This window comes from Engystomops pustulosus, chromosome 3 (genome assembly GCF_040894005.1).
Source record: "Engystomops pustulosus chromosome 3, aEngPut4.maternal, whole genome shotgun sequence".
Lineage (NCBI taxonomy): Eukaryota > Metazoa > Chordata > Amphibia > Anura > Leptodactylidae > Engystomops > Engystomops pustulosus.
Window position 1 is genome coordinate 184,323,507 of NC_092413.1, and position 21,258 is coordinate 184,344,764.

Consider the following 21,258-nt stretch of genomic DNA (forward strand, 5'->3'; position numbering starts at 1 on the left):
GACGTAATACAGAAAGTATATTGGAAAATTGTATAACTTTTTATCATATAAACAATAACATTAATTTACTGCATTGGGAATACCCCTTTTAAACCAAGAGCCCCTACTGATAATGAATTTCGAATGAGAGAGTTTTTAAGGTGCCCATGGAGTGCTGGAGATGGCTAGTTGCTGCACTCACCAATTTTTGTCACTTTCATACTAATGAATGCAATGGCAGAATGAATACTTGACCTGCCTCTCCACCCATTAGTACGAATGGAAGCCCCATTCTCTGGATTGCTAGGGATCCATTCTCATAATTAGTGGGGGTCTCAGTAGCCAGACCTTCACTATCAGTGCATTATCCCCTATACTGTGGATAGATGGTAACATGTACACTTTGTACAACCATTTTAAAGAGGACCTCCCACTACCTCCATCAACTCCAACTCTTGCAGCTCTTTGCAATGTTCTCTTTAACTCTCCCCATTCCCCAGCAATCAGCGCCTTTAGTTTTAATTACCAATTTGCTAATTATGTTCTATCTGCTTCAGACCAGGGCCACCCATCTGACTGTAGAGAACTTATTTAGCATATTATGTTCTAAAAGAGATGCAACTTCCCAAACTGTTTTGACTAGAGAAATGCCCTAAAATTCTGAAGCTTTCAATGGTTCAAAAATTTGTCAGTCAGTGAAGGTTGTGAAAGGTAATAGCAGATTGTTAGAAAAATCATAAATAGTTGGATTTCCTAATTTTAAAAGTGCACATTATTGTTACCATACATGTTTTGATCACATTGCAATACAAAATTGCAGATTTTTTTCTGTCCTTCTAGGTAAACACAGGAATACTTTATCCATTGCTGGTTACTGTGAATAAAAAAATTGATCATTGTAATATTCTATATTAGATGTTATATCTACTCATAGATATGCTGACCGTGCCAAACAAATCAGATGCAATGCTGTTATCAATGAAGATCCAAATAACCGTCTGATCCGTGAACTGAAGGATGAGGTGGCACGTCTGAGAGAACTGCTGGGAGCACAGGGACTGTCTGACATCATTGACAGTGAGTGGTCCATCACCATTATCACTCACTCCAGTGTTCTTCACATTCATTGTCTGTTCACATTTGATGTTCCGACATTAGAAGAATTAACAAAAACACAATAAAAATGTATATTTCTTTACTTTACACCCTAGGTACATGCCATGATACATGCACACTCAAGCTTCTTGATGGATCTGTTTGTAGGGTCTTATTTTTGTAGGAAAGATGTATTTTCTGGCTATCATTTAGGTTGTTTACAGTTAAAATACACAATTGAGTAAAGACACAAATCATGACTATGATTTACTGTAGCTGTGGGAAGATGTACCGATCAGTATTAGTAGTACATATGATACGGTAGCTACATATAGTAACAGAACAATCATATAGCTCTAGTCGGATCTACACGTTTACCATCTTTATTTCAAATGTAATTTTGAGATACAAATATAATATGATACATTGTATGCCCGGGTTGGGGCGTGTGATGTATCACATGATATATTATATTTGTGGTTCCTTGTCTCCTCTCATGTGATGTATCTACAACATCCAAACAAAGATTTTTCTCTTGCTTCTCTGCTTGTCCTGAATCCTTCCTGTCCACTTTTATAAACTTTCCTAAACCTCACTTTTATCCTGCATCTTCTTTTTTATTATTTCTACTTACTCCCATTCCATGGATTTATTACAATGCACTTTTTGACTTGGTTTTATTTTTTGCTGCACTTCTCTCTGTCATACAATGCGATCACTTCTGTGTTAACATTGACCTTTCTTTTCTTTAACTCTCCCATGTCCTTTTTACCTGCTTTTGGTTTTGTTCACCTCTTGTCTCACATCCATATATCTTATCACTTCCACATTACATTGCACCATTTGTGTCCCATCTTGTCCGCACCTTCCCCGTGTCCTTCTTGTTTGGTGCCCCCCCTCTCTCCGGCTTCTGCTCTTTATAGATGTGTGTCCTGTGGACAACGCCAATGTCCTACACACGCGTCATGCTCCTGACAATCTCTTCACAGCGGTGAATGCCCTGACGGGTATGAGTCCTTCATCCTCTATGTCTGGATTATCCAGTCGAGCTGCATCCGTCTGCAGCCTACATGAGCGTCTTGCATTTACACCTGGAAGTGAAGAAGCTATCGAAAGGCTTAAGGTACACTTCACTATTAAAGTCTAGAAGTAGCTGACAGTTATTATCGGATCCCCTTTATTGCATCTAAATATGTAAATTATTGAATCTGTAAATACATTATTGCAGTGCAAATCCTTAATGTGAATAACCATTACTGTCATATCTACGTAACAGGAAACAGAGAAAATCATTGCTGAGCTTAATGAGACTTGGGAGGAGAAACTACGCCGCACAGAAGCTATACGTATGGACAGGTAATTGCCAAGTTATTGGTACAATAGTGACCATGAAAGCAGTAATGCATTTTCATGAAAATTTGCATAAATCAATAGTGAACACAATGGAGGTCATTTACTAAGGGCCCGATTCGCGTTTTCCCGACGTGTTACCCGAATATTTCCGATTTGCGCCGATTTTCTCTGAATTGCCCCGGGATTTTGGCGCACGCGATCGGTTTGTGGCGCATCGGCGCTGGCATACATGCGACAGAAATCGGGGGGCGTGGCCGAACAGTAACCCGATGGATTCGGAAAAAACGCCACATTTTAAAAAAAAAATTGGTCGCACGTGCCATACTCACATGCACCACGATGAAGACGATGAACTCCGGGGCACCTCGGCGGACTTCGGCGCAGCAGCGACACCTGGTGGACATCGGGTGCAGGACCTTCATGAATCGCCGGAAGACCCGACCGCTCGTCAGAGAAGCCGCCGCTGGAACGCGAATGGACCGGGTAAGTAAATGTGCCCCAATGGAGGTCATTTACTAAGGGCCCGATTCGCGGTTTCCCGACATGTTACCCGAATATTTCCGATTTGCGCCGATTTCCCCTGAATTGCCACCGGGATTTTGGCGCACGCGATCGGATTGTGGCGCATCGGCACTGGCATGCACGCGACGGAAATCGGGGGGCGTAGCCCAACGAAAACCCGACGGATTCGGAAAAACCGCCGCATTTAAAACAAAAAATCTGTCGCGGAGCTTGCACTTACCTTCACTCAGCCCGGCTCGGTGAACTCAATCGCGCATTCAAATGCTCTTCAGCGCAGCAGCGACAGTCAATAATTGTAAGCAGTAACCTAATTATGTGGCTTGTCGATTCTCATTGTTTAATATTACATTCGTCTTTTTATGGTTACAGGGAGGCTTTACTGGCAGAGATGGGGGTGGCCATGAGAGAAGATGGTGGAACGCTTGGAGTATTTTCACCTAAAAAGGTACTTTTAGGACTTTTTCTGACACTTATTGGAGCCTTAATTTTCTATTTTAGTTTATGTAGTATATATATTAACAAACAACCTCACCATGGATAAAGAACAATTTGTAATAAGAAAATATGGCAAAGGGGTCATACACAGTAATCTCGATTTTGTTGGGTTAAAGTTAAAAAGATATGATCATATTAGATAATTATCTGATTGTCTCTAATGTGTAAGGTTTTTCTGGGCATTAGATAAACGGTAACATTCCCAGAAAGACAATTCCCTCTCTGCCTGACATCAGTGAACGTAAAAACCTATGACTGGGAATCAGAACTGGCAATGAAGGGCATGTAAGTCTTTTGCCATGGAAACATATAGGCCGTCATAGAGGATGCAGAAACACAACAATGGAACAAACCTAATATATAGAGTCACTTCATTTCACATTTCAGATTAATTGGGACAATAATAATAAATGGTCATGTTGTCATTATCTTATTTATGTTGTCTTATGTCCCACTCACTCACATTATCATACCATGGGATTATCAGATCAACACAGCACCTCTGGAAATGTACTCCGAACTTGTTGGGGTTTATTCCCCAAAAGAGGTTGGTGAAGGTTTGGTGTGCTCTTCTACCTTCCAGCCTCTTCTCTTCTCCACTTGCATGTATTATATGGTGAATGACAAAATGTCATATAAATCTTAAGTACAGGCAGTCCCCGGGTTACATACAAGATAGGGTCTGGAGGTTTATTCTTAAGTTGAATTTGTATGTAAGTCGAAACTGTATATTTTATAATGGAAGTTCTAGACAATTTTTTTTCTTTTGCCCCAGTGACAATTGGAGTTTCAAAATTTTTGGTGTAATTGGACCAAGAATTATCAATAAAGCTTCATACAGACACCTTACAGCTGATCATTGCAGTCTGGGACTATAGTAAAGCATCCAGAGAGCTTTACCAGAGGTCACATGGGGCAGAGGGGTCCGTCTGTAACTATGGGTTGTCTGTAAGTCGGGTGTCCTTAAGTAGGGGACCGCCTGTACCTTGGCTTTAACAGATTTTTCTTTGTACAGTCTGAAAACCATGAAAATCATTATTTTAAGATTACTAAACGTAAAATAAAATAAATTAAATGGGACATTGTAACAGTGTCAGAAGCCATGGCCTTTTCCACACTGTACCATGGAAATCTTGCTGGGTTCCTCCATAATAGTGGGAGATATCTGCATCTTTCTATGCTCCAGGTTTCTAGGTTCTCCAAATATATAATCTAGACGTCAGCAGATATTTTGTTGCTGTTTCATGCTTTTGTAATCTTCTATTATATCTACTATTCAATGACAGTAGCTATTGTATCTTATTGAAGTCTATGCCTCACTTGCCCTTTTTATGTTCATCAGACTCCTCACCTTGTCAATCTCAACGAAGATCCTCTAATGTCAGAATGTCTATTATACTACATCAAAGATGGCATCACAAGGTCAGAACTGACTTATGACAATAGTTTTCTGTATACAATACTATCAGTTATTGGCAACTTCTCCTAACAAAGACTTAAGCCACATAATTCTTTCACAACAGATGATCTGATGCTATAAATTTATGCTTTTTTTATTACTAATTCTTTTTGCAAACATTCAGGTTCTATGGACATAGAGATCATTTAGCAAAATAGTTTATACATAGAGTGGTTTACTTTCAAGATATCTCAATTTACTAGAATCAATTCTGCACAAATGTCTATGTTTATCAATGAATTTGAGAATAAGAGAACCACCTTAGTTGTCAAAGACCTAATTTTACATTTTTTTTTCTTTTGCTTTTATGACTTCCCCTTACTGGTTGGTTAACATCCAAGTCCTGTAAAGTTAACATTTATACCTTTTATTATAACTGATGTAAGATCTTTTGACAACATCAGTTGCCCTAAATCTTAGAAGGACTGATAATCTCTTTGATTTGTCCAGTAACTTCCCATTTTATATGTTTATTGTCAAGAGAAGAAAGAGGTGCAGGCCATAAACTAACTCACAACCTCTGTCCATGCCCACTTGCCAACCCCTGTGCTAATCTGCAGGAAGCAACTGGTCAACGGTTCCTACACTGAGTATGTGCTCAGAGAAGATGACAAGCAAACAGTGAGATATAAATAGAGATAAATAGCAAGGGTCCACAAAGTGTCAGGAGACCAGTATGATCATCCCTGACTGGAGCCAGGAGTGGGTATATATGGAATTCCTAAAGCTATACTGGCCACTGATAGGTTCGGCTGTCTATCTCTCAAACAAAAAGCCCTTGGCAGAGTAAAACCTAGGTGTGAACTAGTCATGAAAAGTATTATGGAGTGCAGCGGATCTGAAATGTAAACTCAAAAATATACAACCACGGACGTATACACAGATCCACAGCTTTGTAATGTAAGACAGCTGGTAGCAGCTGAAACAGGAAAAGTAGCTATGGATAGTTGGGGAAAAATTACCTAATAATAATAGGGGAGGATGCACAGGATGGATTTCTATTTTGTAATATTAAGAATGATGGTTTTAGATGTGTCCTTTTTCAGTAAATGGTACAAGTATTGTATACATGACAAACACTGTTCTTTTATATTTTCTGTGGCAGAGTTGGACGTGAGGACATAGAGAGGAGACAGGACATTGTCCTCAGTGGCCATTTTATCCGTGATGAGCATTGTATTTTCCGGAGCGATATCATGCCCTGCGGGTCAGGTAATACGACAATAATTTGTACTTTGAAATTGTCTGTGAGCAGAAAGAAAAAGTAGAAACATGTTTTTTTTTACTCTTTCAGTTGCAGTGACACTTGAGCCTTGTGAAGGAGCAGATACATACGTAAATGGGAAAAAAGTGACAGAACCGTGCGTGTTGAGATCTGGTAAGAATGTGTCCCTTGTATTAAAGCCATACAATAAGTAAGAAATATATAAATGTTACCTGGCCTGTTTTTGTTACCAGTATATAAGGAAATCAACCATTGTCCCAGATCAGAAGGAGAACACAATACATTAATCACTGATGAGACACATAGGAGTAAGACAGTGGGGCAGATTTATCAAGCTGTCTGAAAGTCAGAATATTTCTAGTTGCCCATGACAACCAATTACAGCTCCCCTTTAAAATATTCATGAGCACTGGTAAAATGAAAGCTGAGCTGTGATTGGTTGCCATGGGCAACTAGAAATATTCTGACTTTCAGACAGCTTGATAAATCTGCCCCAGTATCTGCATTGTCATGCCACTAATCCTAGTCAATGATTGAAATACTAAACTTGGATATATCAGAAACACCACATGAGCAGGTAGAGTGTAACATAAGTCAACATCTACTCCTAAGCCCCCATGCACTCGACCACCGGGGGGACGTATGTATGGGCTGTATGTATTGTCTATACGTCCCCCATAGACAGCTATGGCGCACGGACTTGGTACGACAAGCGCTCAACGTTCCGAGCCGTAGCCACAAAAAGATTGAGCCATTCATGAATGTACAATAAATATATATTTTCACTTTAAAGGAAATTGTCTCCTAAAATCCAGTAACCGTAAGTTCTTGAATCAGATTACCGTAATTACAAACACAATCTGCTTCATTTTACCACATAGGTAATCGAATTATCATGGGGAAGAGCCATGTATTTCGTTTCAACCATCCCGAACAAGCACGCCAGGAGAGGGAACGTACTCCGTGTGCAGAGACTCCTGTAGAACCTGTGGACTGGGCATTTGCTCAGAGGGAGTTATTGGAGAAGCAAGGTATTGACATGAAGCAGGAGATGGAGCAAAGGTGAGTCTGTGTGTAAAAGGGAGAGAGGTTCTGGAAAGTTATTGGCATTTTATTTTTAAGAATCAGAAGAATTCCATAAGAATAATTTCAACCATAGTTAAGAAGCAAGAACATCAACCAATAATGCCTGTAAACAGGTTACTTGTAACTTTGTGAAAGACCACAAACTTAATGGTACTCCGAGAAGGAACACCTTAGCATTGGGACAATCATTTGTCTACATATGGCATTAATCTCGTTGCTACATCCTCTGCCCATAACTTACTCCTGGTCTATTTCTAGAAATGCTCACTTACAGGGGATATCTAGCCACAACACGTTAGAGCGTATTCACAGGATAGGTTGATCAGTGGAGGTCTAAGTGGTAGGAACCCTGTGGAACAAGAGAACGGGGGTCATTTATATCCCTTTTGTGCCCTGAATGAACAGAGCAGTGGCGTGCTCTATTCATCTCTATGGCGCTGCCGGAGATAGCCGTACTCAGCAATCTCCTTCAGTTTCATATTATTATTACACAGTGAATGGAAAAGCAGCACATATGTCCCATCTGCCACTCCGACCCATAATCCAACCAACTTCCAATGTTTTGGTACATGGGGTCCCACCACTTAGACCACTTAGAATCAGCAAGTTAGCTCCTATCCGAATGAAAGTGGATAACTTTTTGTGTCTAGACAACCCTTTGAGCTCCTGACATTTGACGCATTACAGCAAACACTTCTTTCTACTGAATTGTTTTTTCACTTTATGACTATATGAATGAGCAAAATAATCTTGGTTCTACCACAAGCTTTGTCAACACTTTAATATGATGAATATAACAGAACCTCCTAGTATTAGCAGCCACAAATAACACAAAACTACCATGAAATATGTAAACCAGTATTGTACATGACAGGACACTATACAGTATTAGAGTTATTTTTATCATGAGTTCTTGAAACTTTTTGAAACAATGGAAGAAGTCACACAAAACTTGCAAATTCTTCTGCAACCAACTTGTAAACTTTTGCCTACGTCTGTTTGGGACTAGAGCTTTATTTGCACCAAAATTTGGCCATTTTACTGTGATTTGCACCGAAATTGCATTTGGATTTTAAAGATGAAACAGGCGCAACATGAATAAATTCTTGTGTATCTTTTACAGTCGAAACTGTAAAAGAAAAAGATAAATAAAAAATAAGTGATCGCGAACCTTTTAGAGAACAAATGCCCAAACGTCAGCAAAAGCCCAATTTAAGCAATTACTTATTGCTTACTGCTTTGTCAAAGCTTTCAATTGTATTGTCGTCCTGACATCAATACACTAGAAAGAGGAGAAATTCAGATTATTAATGAAGCGTCCCTACAGGGTCCCTTGTACAGGAGGAATGCAGGGCCCATGGCAGGAGCTCGAAATTATAATCCACATCTTCTCACTCCTCCGGCAGTCCTAGGCAGTCAAGCATGTGTTGCTTTAAAATAGTGCTCAATGTCTTGTGTGGCCTGGGACTGCAGGAGGAGGCCGTGGGTCCTGTCTTATGAACTCTATGCTGAGGACCTGGGTGCCTACAGAGAGGGCTCTGAGTCCCATAGGTTCACCACCACTGGGCTAAGATAAATGACCCCCTGTATGTCTAGGTTGTCACTTAACTCTCTTATTAATCTTCCAATGTAGAATTAAACAAAGTCTCAAAATTTTCTCCTTCAGACTGCAGGAGCTAGAAGATCAGTACAGGAAAGAACGAGAGGAAGCAAATTACCTTCTGGAGCAGCAGAGACTGGTGAGATGAGTGCTTGTACTAATATGTGGATAGGTTGGTGACTAGGCTAGGGTGCCGAACTGGTACAGCATGCCCTTGTTAGAAAATAACTGTGTACTCTTGAACAATAAACTAAAGGCAGGATAGATTTTAATTGATTTTAATAGAAAGTTGCAAAATTATTAGAAACCTTTGTATTTGATTAAAAAAAAATTAAAGTCTCTGATCTGGATGGTGAGATCATCTTGTCGAAAATGGTCAAGATGTACCGTGTTCTATTCATCATAATAGCCGGATGATCATTTGAATCATCTTCTCATTTTAAAGTAAACCTGTTATCAGAGAAGCCTCTGAGTCATATTGGCGTCTCACATCCTCGCCAACGCAATCTTGCGCTTCCACAATCTTCTTTGTGCTAAAGAAATGCGCAGTGAGTAATGGAGTCTGCGGCAAAGCGCATATGCTTAAGGTGAAATAGATGTCCAAGATTTCCTTGGATAAGATGACCACAAGAAAGAAGGGGGCAAGGAGAAGGATTGTAGAGCATGACACCAGGACTCGGAGGCCTGAGTAAGATACCAGGTGACTCAGGGGCTTTCTCTAGCAAGATTCTAGGTTGATTTGAAAACTTATTTAAATAGAACTATATTTTTTTTTTAAATTAAGTACTTAAAAAGCTAAAGGCACCTGCCATTTGGTGTAAATGTCAAAACCTGATGACAGGTTTTTAACATTAGAATTGGGATTTACATGAATGAGGAACTTTCAACAAGTCCAACTCTTTGTATCTTTTTCTAGGTGTTACAACCCTGAGTAATAATTTTACGTATCTTCACCACAAAAAGGTTGCATTCGACACATATGTGGCACAGATACTTCTTAAATACTGGTGCAAGCAGTTTGCACTAGAAAGAAAGATAGTGTAAAAAACTGGTATAGTCTGGCACCAGAAAAAGAGTCCTAGCACCACAAATTAATACATTGTCCCCAATTACGATTTATGTACAATACTACATTTTTACTGACTTTTATGCCAAGTTCTATAGTGTTTCTCAGAAATTAGTATTGATCACGGGAGGGGAAAACACATTGGCCCTGATTTATCAATAGTTGTGCAAATGTGCAGTTTGCCTCACTAATGAGCAGAGTGAGTCAGATTATTGAATACTAAAGCAATGTCTTCGGTAAGCTGGCTCATCCTTAAACTGAGTACACCAGGTTTTTTTTTGCACTTGGTTTAATGGGCATTTGTCACATTTTTGTCGAGTCGCAATAATAATTGTGTGTCTGACTCTGCACCAGAACGCCCCTTTATGTGCAGAATTTTGTGGTGCAGCGGAGACAAAGTGGCGCAGACACTTCATAAATGCATGTGCAAGCAGTTTGCACGTTTATCCTAGTGCAAAGCCAGATATTCAACTGGGGCAGCCCATTTAGTGCATAATCCCATAAACATGGTGCAAGACACAAAAACTTCCAAATAATGATAGAATTATTATATGCAAAGATAAAGAAAAAATGAAATTCAAATTTGACAATTTATCTAATACATTAAAACAAAAATACTTGTCACTGAGCCACCATCGCCCACATACAGCTGCAGCACCGTATATTTATTGTATGGTGTATTTCTTATATATTTCTTGGCAGCAAAGGTAATTTTTTTCCCTACTCCACAGGATTATGAAAGTCGTTTGGAAGCGCTACAAAGACAGATGGATTCTAAATATTTTATGGAGGTCAATGAGGAGGAGGAAGAACCAGAGGACGATGGTAAATATGTACATAGTATTTAAGCTGCATTTATAATACCAACCACTACACAAAAATGTTCCACAGTAAATGTACACAAAACTTTTCCTTTTTTTAATCTGACTTATAAACCTCTTCTTACATCATCTTCATCATCTGTCTCAGAAAAACTTCTGGATGAGATCCAGGCTTATATTAAAGATGTATGTGGTTACATTTTAGTTCAGTGGACGGATCAGGAGTATGATCTGGCTCTGTGGGCTTTTCGAAAATGGAAATGGTACCAATTCACGTCCCTGCGGGACCAGCTCTGGGGCAATGCCATCTTTTTGAAGGAGGCCAACGCTATCAGTGTGGAACTGAAAAAGAAGGTATTACAAGACATTTATATCAATTCACCACCTAGAAGCCAATATATGACCATGTTTTAGACATGCATAGTCAATATACCTGGTGCACTCCATTCTTCTAATGGTGCCTCTGCTGCTGTGTGTAGGTGCCCTGTCCTGAAGGATCCATTGGGGTAGATTTAGAAGGGCCTCTAATTTTCTGGCTTCCAATCCCTGAAATAATCATAATTCTTGGCTTACAGCCAGGAATAATTAATATTTACCCCATATGGGCGTGAAGGAGGCCGAGCCGTGGGTATAGGATTTCTCAAAACCTTCTGTCCCCTTATGTTATCCCAGGTAGACTTATTGGTGTTGCTTCTATCAGGCTTCTATGGGGGTCATATCATAATTTTGAGGACTCATTGAGGGAAGTAATTAATGTTATAATAATAATAATGGTAATAATACCGTAAATCCTTTATTTATATAGATTTCCCCAATGGGGCTCACAATCTTATCAACCTACCAGTATGTTTTGGAATGTGGGAGGAAACCCACACAACCACGGGGAGACATACAAACTCTTTGGAGATGTTGACCCTGGGACTTGAACCCAGGTCCCCAGCGCTGCAAGGCTGTAATGTATGGCCGGCCTGACGGTGTACAGCTTGACTACACTAGTCTACTACAGCTCCAGATTCCTCATTGTGATGATGAATTCTGGTGCCCTTTAAAGGAAACCTACCACTTGAAGTGGCAGGTTTCTGATGGAAATACCGGGCACCAGCTCAGGGTGAGCTGGTGCCAGAGCTTATTTTCGTTAGTGTTTTAAACCGCGGTATCGCGGCTTAAAACACTTTTTAAACTTTATAGCCGGCGCAGGCAGGTACGCGCTCGGCGCTTACCATGCGCGCGGCTCTCATTCAGTTCCTATGTAGCCGCACGCATGGTAAGCGCCGAGCGCGTACCTGCCTGCGCCGGCTATAAAGTTTAAAAAGTGTTTTAAACCGCGATTTAAAACACTAACGAAAATAAGCTCCGGCACCAGCTCACCCTGAGCTGGTGCCCGGTATTTCCATCAGAAACCTGCCACTTCAGGTGGTAGGTTTCCTTTAAGACTGGCAGGTTCTATTTTAGACATATTTTTAGCTGGCCTGTGCGCTGCAAAGTGCTGCATCCTCATAAATTTGTTTTGCCACACAGACTATTTTCCACCTGATCACCCCCTTTTCCATAGGCCACATTCCAGGAAAAATCGAATGGTCTAAAAGCCTTGATAAATGTGTCAAAAGGCGTTTTACACAGCTTTTTAGCCCAAATCCACCAGAAATCTGGCAAATGTGGATTAATGAGATGCCCCTATTGTTCTTTTTTCTCCCTTTTTGCATTAGCTGTATATTTGAGGTTGTTGTCCTGCCTTCTATCAACACTTTCTCTATTTGAGACTCACAAATGTACACTAGGGCCATTATTACAGATATGTTTTGGAAGAAATCTAAGCAAATACATGTAGAACACAAAGTAAAAATGACTGCAGTAACTTTAAAAAATTAAAAATGTTAATAGATTATAACGAATAAATTTTAAATGTATTAAAGTATTAATGGATGGCTGCATTGATGTATTAGACCAATATGTCATTTTTTTCACATTCTCATTCCAGGTTCAGTTCCAGTTTGTGCTGCTGACAGATACTCTGTATTCCCCGCTGCCACCAGACCTGCTGCCTCCTGATGCCCACTCAGAACGGGAAAAACGCCCTTTTCCAAGAACCATTGTGGCTGTAGAAGTACAAGACCAGAAGAATGGTGCAACTCATTACTGGACACTGGAAAAACTCAGGTATTTTTTTTCTTGTGACATTCATTGTTATTAACTAAGTATTATTTATAGTATGCCTTATTGTTGGAAAGTTATTCTACAAGATTTAGTTTATGCGTTTAAGTGAGTTCAATGTGAATATGAAAATCATAGAGAAGTAATATCTGCCCTTGAACTCCCATGATAGAGCAAAATGTACATGTGTATAAATGGCTATTCTCTCATAGGCAACGCTTGGACATGATGCGAGAGATGTATGACCGCGCAGCTGAACTCCCATCTGGTCTGACTGAAGACTGTGATAACGTAGTGACTGGAGGAGATCCATTCTATGACCGGTTCCCATGGTTCCGTTTGGTGGGGAGGTAAATTGCATTTTTAATCCAACAATGTACATTGCATATTCTTCTAGGCTTGGATGTAATGCACACACAGACGATAAGCATGTGCGCTGTACATCAATGATGCCAGCCAATGTTATCTCATTAAGGATTAATGTACTAAGCTTGATTTTAGTCCATAATATAAATCCTCTATCGGTGATGGATACTGATATTCATTTGTTTTGATTCTTCTTTGGAACCAGATAGAAACAACCAATAATATAAAACTGTTACGTTATCAATGTATTTATTAGGGGAAGGTTCTCTTCTCCTCTTAACCTTCTTATCCATTCTAACCTGTTCCACAACTTTTCTCTGTCCATTGGTTTGTAGCTTTTCATTCATAATTCTCGATTTTTTTGTGTACCCCTACCATTTTTTTTACGTCACCAATTTAAATTTCCAAGCAATTTTCCTAGCTCCCTTGGGTTTTCCAGCCATGGTGTAGATTAACCAATTCTGTCTTGTTCTAACTTCCCCCTACCCTTTCTGATCTCAGCTCTCCCTTATTCACCACATGCATGAGCGACAGCATGGCCGAAATAACCCCCTCCCCTACCCTTTCAAGCCCTGGCTCCGAAGGCCCTGAGCCAGCCTCTCAGCTTGAAGAGGATGAGGGTTTGGAGTATGAGGAGGAAGAGGAAGACGGATCCAAGGAGCATCTCTGCAGTGCTGTCAGATCCGACCCGTTTCACGACCGCTCCCCTCTGTTCAGTGTAGTGGGAAGGTTCGTCAGGTCTGCCCAGAGCATGCTGGGAAGCAACCAGCTCTTTCAGGGTGATATTCTTCCCCACAACAGCAATGGTCTTACACCATCACATAGACCTGCAATGCACAGTAACATAATACCATAAGTCCTTTTTTGTAATAAGTTCATTTGGTCCATAGTGATATTTACACTTATAAGTAAAAAATCACTATGAAAACACTAATATCAAACTATGAAGAGCTCTTGGACCAGTAATGTTGCAGGAGAATGTGGTCATAAAAATTGGATAAGCTCATTGCTGAAGAAGTCAATATGTGATCATTCACCAGAGGGGTGCATTGTAACAACACTGAAAGTTACATTAGCTCTTTTAGTAGAACACTTACAACTTTTAGGCCTCTCGCACATGACTTTAAGTTTGTGCCGTGAGCTAGCCATACAAATCGAGGCTAGCTTACAGAACCCATTGGGGAGAATTCATTAAAGGGGTTTTCCGACAAAGGAAAGTTAGGCCCTATTCAAGGGATAGGACCTAACTTGCTAATAAGTGGGGGTCTCAGTGCTGAGAACCCCGCAGATCGCAAAAAACAAGGGGTCCGTCGCTCCTCAGACTAATGGAGCAGACGGCAGGGCATGACTCCATTAATCTCCATGGAGCTGATGGAAATTGCAGACCTTTAAGAAGTTTTCAGCTACTTAATAAATATGGGCGCGTACTCCACCACTTCAGACTTGTAGACCAGATCTGAACCAGAGTTTTTTGCTATAGTCCCCCTACTCTGACATTCACGCCTCTGCCTACCCTCCGTCCACTCCAAAGTGGCGTGCGGGTTGGGGAAACAGAAAAACTGACAGGGAGGGGGAGATTAATATGCCTTTTCCACCAGAAAACTATTGCTATATAGTAAACTATATAATAAACTATATAATGAATCTCCACCATTGACTTTTATGTGTAAGGACGTGGTGCATGCATTGGTTTCCACCACACTGTAAAGGTGCCGAGTGGCCAGTCATTTTCAAAGGGCATCTGCATCCATAGCTTGCATCTTGGAAAATGCATACATCAGGGTGCATGAAGCCTTATGCCAACATAATATTTGTGTGTAGTAGTGTGTTGTATGGGAGTTTCAACCAGTCTATATAATCAACAATCAAATACATTGTATTCTTCCCCACAAACATATACTGGTGTATATATATATATATATATATATATATATATATATATATATATATATATTTAGCTGATTATTTTCTAGAATATGTTACTTGCAGGATTAGACTGCATATTCAATGTCACAGGTTCTCTTTAACATTTTGATGCATAGTAATTCTTAACTTATTAAAGAATCATACTTTAGATACCTGAATCAAAGATTGGTATCATGCTGGTCCCAGTTCTCCTATACAAGTGTTTTCATTATGTGAGGCGTGCTATCACGGACAAATGCATTGCAGGCTATTTAGAATGAGATAATAATGTTTTTTCCCCCTAAATAAAGCTTTTAAAGTTGTGAATATTTATCTTACAATGGCCCATTTCAACTAAACCAAGCAACTCAGTATCCTGCAAGGGGTTGTCTACCTCCTTACGGAAGAAAGATACCGTACTTATGAAATCTTACGATCACTTATATATCTTACACGCATCCCTTCACCAAGTTTGCAGTGGCCGTGCAGTGCCAGTACATGGCAAAGGAATCTCTGTTATGTTCACATTAAGGTGAATACAGGTCATCTGTGTGTGTAAGGCAAGGGCGTGCCAAGTCCAACAGAGACATTGGGGCGCATTTACTTACCGAGTCTTGTCGCGATCCCCGATCTGGACAGCCCGATGAGGATGAAGTCCGGTGCGATTCACCAAGATTGTGCGCCCGATATCCTGAATGTGTCACTTGCCCGCTGAGGTCCGTCGAAGTTCACCTTCTTCTTCCCGGTGTATGTAAGTGCATGTCTTGTGATACAATTTGAATTTTAAATACCGCGCTTACTCCAAATCAGTGGGGTTCTCCGACAGCCACACCCCCGATTTGTGGCGCGATTGCAGCAAAATCCGATCACGTGCGCCAAAAAACCCTGTTAATTGTGCCGCAAATTGGAAATAGTCGGGAAACCCGACGGAAATGCTGTCCGCGGACCCTTAGTAAATGTGCCCCATTGTGGAAGATTTTCAACCAAGCTGGAAATTTAGGTAAACACTGTCCCAGAAACTAGTGCATCAGCTTTATTATATGTTTTAGACACTTTTTCATGCAGCTGTTATGTATGGAGATGGGCCGTAAATTCACATGAAACAGGGTGATGTAAAATGCTCTGTTAAAGCTCAAATTTGGACAATGGGTGGGTGGTTTTAATGTGTACCATTTTAATCACCCAGCGTCAGGCACTGGGATTATCTGGGACATATGTTTCTATGAAATCATTTGAATATATTGTAACACAAAGGCTAGTCCTAAAATCATCCCCCCCCCCCTCCTGCTGGCGGTCTAGCGCTTGTATCCACTCAGAGGCCTCTTGGTGGAAACAAGTGAAAACTCTGCCAGTTCCGCCAGTGGAGATGATAGTGAACGTGGCAGGCCCAGGTGTTCAAGCCCTTGACTGCCTTCCAGACTTGGAAAAGATGATTAAAATAAAGCCAATTGTAGCACCCACCTGTATATTCCCATTGCATTTTGTATGATAAAAGTAAAATCATACACCTCGTTCACCATTTGCTCTTATAATAGTAATTTTTTTGTGTGATTTGAGTCCATTGACATTTCATCATAGAATAAAGCAATCTGAAGTGATGAAAGTAAATTAATATGCAATCATTTTAGCTATATTTTCAAAAAGGTCTGAATGAGTAGGTAGTGGAAGCCATATTTTTGCTGCAGGAGGTTGGCAACTGCTTGGACAACCTCCTGGTCTTGGGCCTTTGTTATTCTGATTTGTGCCATCTCTAGTTGGTTTCTTTATTGGTTTTAGTTTTTTTTTAGTGATGTAGATATCCTGAGGCAATATAATATCCTTAGCATGTCTTCTTAGATGCATGATCAGAGGTATACAGTATCTCAAAATGGTTTAACTTCCTATAAAATCAAACTAAAGGACAGCCACACTATATGGTTGGATTTAAAAGGACAACCTTCACCACCAACATAAGGAAAGAGCTGGCTCCTTCTCATTGATCTCTGTTTCTTTTTGCTTTGTTCTATTTTCATTTGATTTGTTTCGGGTTTTTGCCGGCACACCCATACACGTTATGCTCTGCTGCTGGCCTTTCCCTCACACCGAACACCAGGGTCTAGTTGGCCCTCCTCACTGCCTCCAACCCTCCCTCTCCTTCACGGTTCCTCCCCATGTTTATCAGTGTTTACCTCCCAGTTCATCTAACCGTCCCATTTCCCTTATTTTCTGCTGTGGCTGACCCACTTACCCCCTAGCTGCTAGTGGCTGCCCACGTCACATGTTTTTTTTAAGCTTGGCAGCTCTTGTTGTGGTGTGAGCTGTTTCCCTCCAGCTAAACTATTGCCGTGTGTATCCTGACCTCTTCTTTCTTGTTTTTCTTCACCCTTTTCATCCCTTTCTTTCTCTTCCTTCACTGATGATTCTCACTCATTCTCTTCCATCTCACTTGTACCTGGTCTCATCACAATCCATCAACTCTGTGCTCATCATTTCATCAATTTCCATATCCTACTTTTTCCCTTTCCTTCGCCTACTTCTGCTGCTTTTCTACCCTTTCTATCCCCCGGTAAACCTATGTCCCACTCTGCAGGGCCTTTGTCTACTTGAGCAACTTGCTGTACTCTGTGCCCCTGGTTCATCGAGTCGCTATCGTCAGTGAGAAAGGAGAAGTCAAAGGATTCCTTCGAGTTGCTGTTCAGGCCATTTCAGGTACGGATTGTTTGCTGTAAGTGCATCATTTGCACCTCTACAACACATGTGACAATATAGGTACAAAAATTCCTGTTGAAGTTGAACATTTTTAAGAAGCATCAAGTAGGCTACCACTTTATCATATCAAATGTATCATAAGTATTCCTCTTACAAAGATGTGGAAGAATGTCCAAGGAAATCTTTCTGCAGATAGTGTTAGTTATAGACCCTGGAGACCCTTTGTGTACAGGACCGCCATCAGGGGGGATTTAGTATTAGGAACAGTGAGGAGAAGAGGCCCCAAAAAGAAAACCCTCAATCCTTACCAGGTGCAGGGAACTTACTGGGGCACATTTACTAACCCGGTCCTGTCCCGATCCCAGATCCAGACTGTCCAATGAGGATGAAGTCCGGCGCGATTCACTAAGATCGTGCGCAGGTATCCTGCATGTGTCGCTTCCCCTCTCAGGTCCACCGGAGTTGACCTTATTCTTCCCGGTGTATGTGACTGCATGTCTTGCGACACAATTTGATTTTTAAATCCTGCGCTGAGTCTGGTTGTCCGACGGCCACGCCCCCGATTTGTGTCGCATGAAAGTCGCGATTGTGCCATAATCTGATCAAGTGCGCCAAAAACCCCTTTTAAATGCAGCACAAATCGGAAATAGTAGGAAAAATCGGGATGCGCCCCACTGTGTACAAAAGTCTGGATTATCATTACCAGACAGGGGCCCTAAACTTCCTAGTGGTGGTTCTCTTTGTGTATGTTATTAGTAGGTACAGGAATGTGAAAAGTGACTTTATAATCCAGCTCTGCTGCACTTGTAAGGCCTCCGAGTGGGTCTTTCAGCCTGAAGAGCTTTCTGCTCTCTGTAGTGTGCTGCTCCACAGCTCCTACCCTCTGCAACCAGTAGAAGATGTACCAGGATACTTACAACAGTCACTCATAGCAGAGCGGAGGAGCTGTATAACAGTTCATTGAGCAGAAATATCTTGAGGCTCAAAGTCCCACCCAGAGCAGTTACAGGAACTGTAAACAGGCATAACAACAGCACTTTTCACAGTCCTGCTAATACATACACAAACACATAGTTACACAGATCTCCAGGGCCTGTCTGCATTTTATTATGGTCAAAACTGATGACTAAGTAAATATAATAAGTGAATATAAAGTTTTGGAATTTTCTATACAAACTGATATGAATGTAGTCTGATTTAGATTTGCATTTGTGTTTTGAATTTTTCCATCAGATACCTGATGACATGTTTGATTTGTTTTCAGCGGATGAGGAAGCTCCTGACTATGGCTCTGGAGTGCGGCAATCCGGGACAGCCAAAATCTCATTTGATGATCAACATTTCCAAAAGGTGCGAAATGTCACCTCTAACGTCTTATAGTGTTAAAATTTTACAGTGGTCATTGAAAAAGGCAGAAAAATAGTAAACAAATACAATTACAATTTTCTGTATCTTACTCTTTTCTCTACTACTTTGAGTAGTTTCAGGCTGAGTCCTGTGCTGGCATGACCCGCTCAGGCACATCTCAAGAGGAACTGCGAATAGTTGAAGGGGGACAAGGACAAAACCCAGATTCTGGTCCAAGTGCAGATGAGGTCAACAACAACACGTGTGCTGGTAAGAAGAATCTGGAAGTCAGGACTGTTATATTTCTGTTTTAATATAGTTTTAAAGGGGACCTGTAATCAGAAATGTAACTACAGTAATACACCACAACCAGTATGTTAGACCCAGTAAAAACCAGTGTGGTGGCATCATCTAGAAAATCTACTTTGAAGTGAGATAAGTTGGTTGTATAAAGTCATGGAGGTGGAGAGCTCAGCACTGAAGTCAAGCTCTCCCCACCTCCTCCCCTGTGATTGACATCATACATACAGACTTCAGGAGATCTGGTTAGTGATGTGTCTGTGTACAGGGCCATCAATTACAGTATAGAAGGCTTTCTGAGGTGAAAAGAGCTTGACTTCAGTGTTAAACTCTCCGCCTCCTTGACTTTATACAACTAAATTACATCTCACTTTAAAGTTGATTTTTCAGGATAATGCCACCACACCGGAGCATGGAATAAACATGATCTAGAAGGTTTTCAGCTGCTTGATGACATTATGGTAGTGGTTTATTAGGTAAATTCTGCTGACAGGTTCCCTTTAATATTGATTTAATGATGATTATACTCTTCTGTTTTTGTAGCTTCTCAGCAGGCTGCTCTCCTTGACAGCCCAATAAAAGCACTTGACCTCACAGATGGCGGCGGGCACCCACTTAAACTGGGCTCTATCTTTACATTCAGAGTGACTGTCCTGCAAGCGTCTAGCATCCCTCCGGAATATGCAGACATATTTTGCCAGTTTAAGTAAGTGTCTTGATGAATCATGAAATCTCACACCAATTCTTGATTTTTTTCTCAAATTCACAAATTAACAGGAAATTATTGAAGTGTGTATTGTGAGGAAAAATATATATCTTATGTCTTCTAGTTTTATACACCGCCATGATGAGGCATTTTCAACTGAACCCTTGAAAAACACTGGCCGTGGACCACCACTTGGTTTCTACCATGTTCAAAATGTAAGTCAATTAGGATTGACAAGGGCCCAAATATATTAAAACTGGAGCACTGTGCATCAGATTTCTTTGCTCTTGCTTTGTGCTGGTTGCTACACATTGTTATAATATTAATTATTTAATAGTGTTGCATTCTCTTTATTAATCCGGTCAGTTTTCAGGATGTGACACAGTTGCACCTATTTTTTCTTGGTGAACTTTGCTTCAAGCTGTTTCAACAGAATTGTGTCGCAAACTCGGAACACACACTATTGCGTTCCTTTTAGGTGCACAGTTTTAAAAAATGTCAGACCAAATGCAACCACAACACAATAGTGGTAAACAGACATAATAATAAATACCGTAACTAGTGCAAGCTCGAAACATGGGCAAAAACTGGTGCAGACACAATAATATATCTGGGCCTATGTGTTCAAACTAAAACATAGTGACAACCCTACTTTTTCTTCTTTTTGTTATAATATTGTATATATTTGTTCAGTAATTACATTCTTCTTGTATTAGATTGCTGTGGAGGTTACGCAGTCCTTTGTGGAATATGTGAAGACACAGCCTATTGTATTTGAGGTGTTTGGACATTACCAGCAGCACCCATTTCCCCCACTGTGTAAAGATGTACTGAGGTAACCTTTCTAAATTTTTAAGACCATGCACTTAGTGTAAAAAGGCACATTTAAGGCCTTTATACTCTGATATACTCTGTAAGGGCTCATTCACCCGAAAATATTGGTCCCTATTGACATCTATGTTGCCCGGTCACGGTGCACGGGGAGCACACATTTGGGCACATTTACTAATGGTCCTTCGGGTTTCCGGAGTTTTTTCTGTTTTGCGCTGAATTGCCCCGGGTTTTTGGCGCACGCGATCGGATTGTGGTGCATC

General features: G+C 40.6%; 1 protein-coding gene across 14 annotated transcripts in view; it reads left to right on the plus strand.

The window, feature by feature from the left end:
* The window catches only part of KIF1A (kinesin family member 1A), a 101,503-nt gene that overhangs the window by 55,737 nt on the left and 24,508 nt on the right, over window positions 1–21,258 (plus strand). For 6 of the 14 annotated variants that reach the window (XM_072143230.1, XM_072143231.1, XM_072143232.1 and 3 more), the window contains exons 13-32: window positions 914–1,056; window positions 1,998–2,197; window positions 2,351–2,430; window positions 3,319–3,394; window positions 4,787–4,866; window positions 6,009–6,115; window positions 6,198–6,281; window positions 7,010–7,190; window positions 8,881–8,953; window positions 10,612–10,705; window positions 10,907–11,055; window positions 12,680–12,858; window positions 13,065–13,202; window positions 13,720–13,947; window positions 17,693–17,811; window positions 19,076–19,161; window positions 19,293–19,428; window positions 20,002–20,164; window positions 20,289–20,379; window positions 20,881–20,999. In XM_072143230.1, the coding sequence (XP_071999331.1) occupies window positions 914–1,056; window positions 1,998–2,197; window positions 2,351–2,430; window positions 3,319–3,394; window positions 4,787–4,866; window positions 6,009–6,115; window positions 6,198–6,281; window positions 7,010–7,190; window positions 8,881–8,953; window positions 10,612–10,705; window positions 10,907–11,055; window positions 12,680–12,858; window positions 13,065–13,202; window positions 13,720–13,947; window positions 17,693–17,811; window positions 19,076–19,161; window positions 19,293–19,428; window positions 20,002–20,164; window positions 20,289–20,379; window positions 20,881–20,999 (2,526 nt within the window). The remainder of the gene's footprint in view (window positions 1–913; window positions 1,057–1,997; window positions 2,198–2,350; window positions 2,431–3,318; window positions 3,395–4,786; window positions 4,867–6,008; window positions 6,116–6,197; window positions 6,282–7,009; window positions 7,191–8,880; window positions 8,954–10,611; window positions 10,706–10,906; window positions 11,056–12,679; window positions 12,859–13,064; window positions 13,203–13,719; window positions 13,948–17,692; window positions 17,812–19,075; window positions 19,162–19,292; window positions 19,429–20,001; window positions 20,165–20,288; window positions 20,380–20,880; window positions 21,000–21,258) is intronic. The other 8 variants (XM_072143235.1, XM_072143244.1, XM_072143236.1 and 5 more) reach the window with 3 other exon arrangements.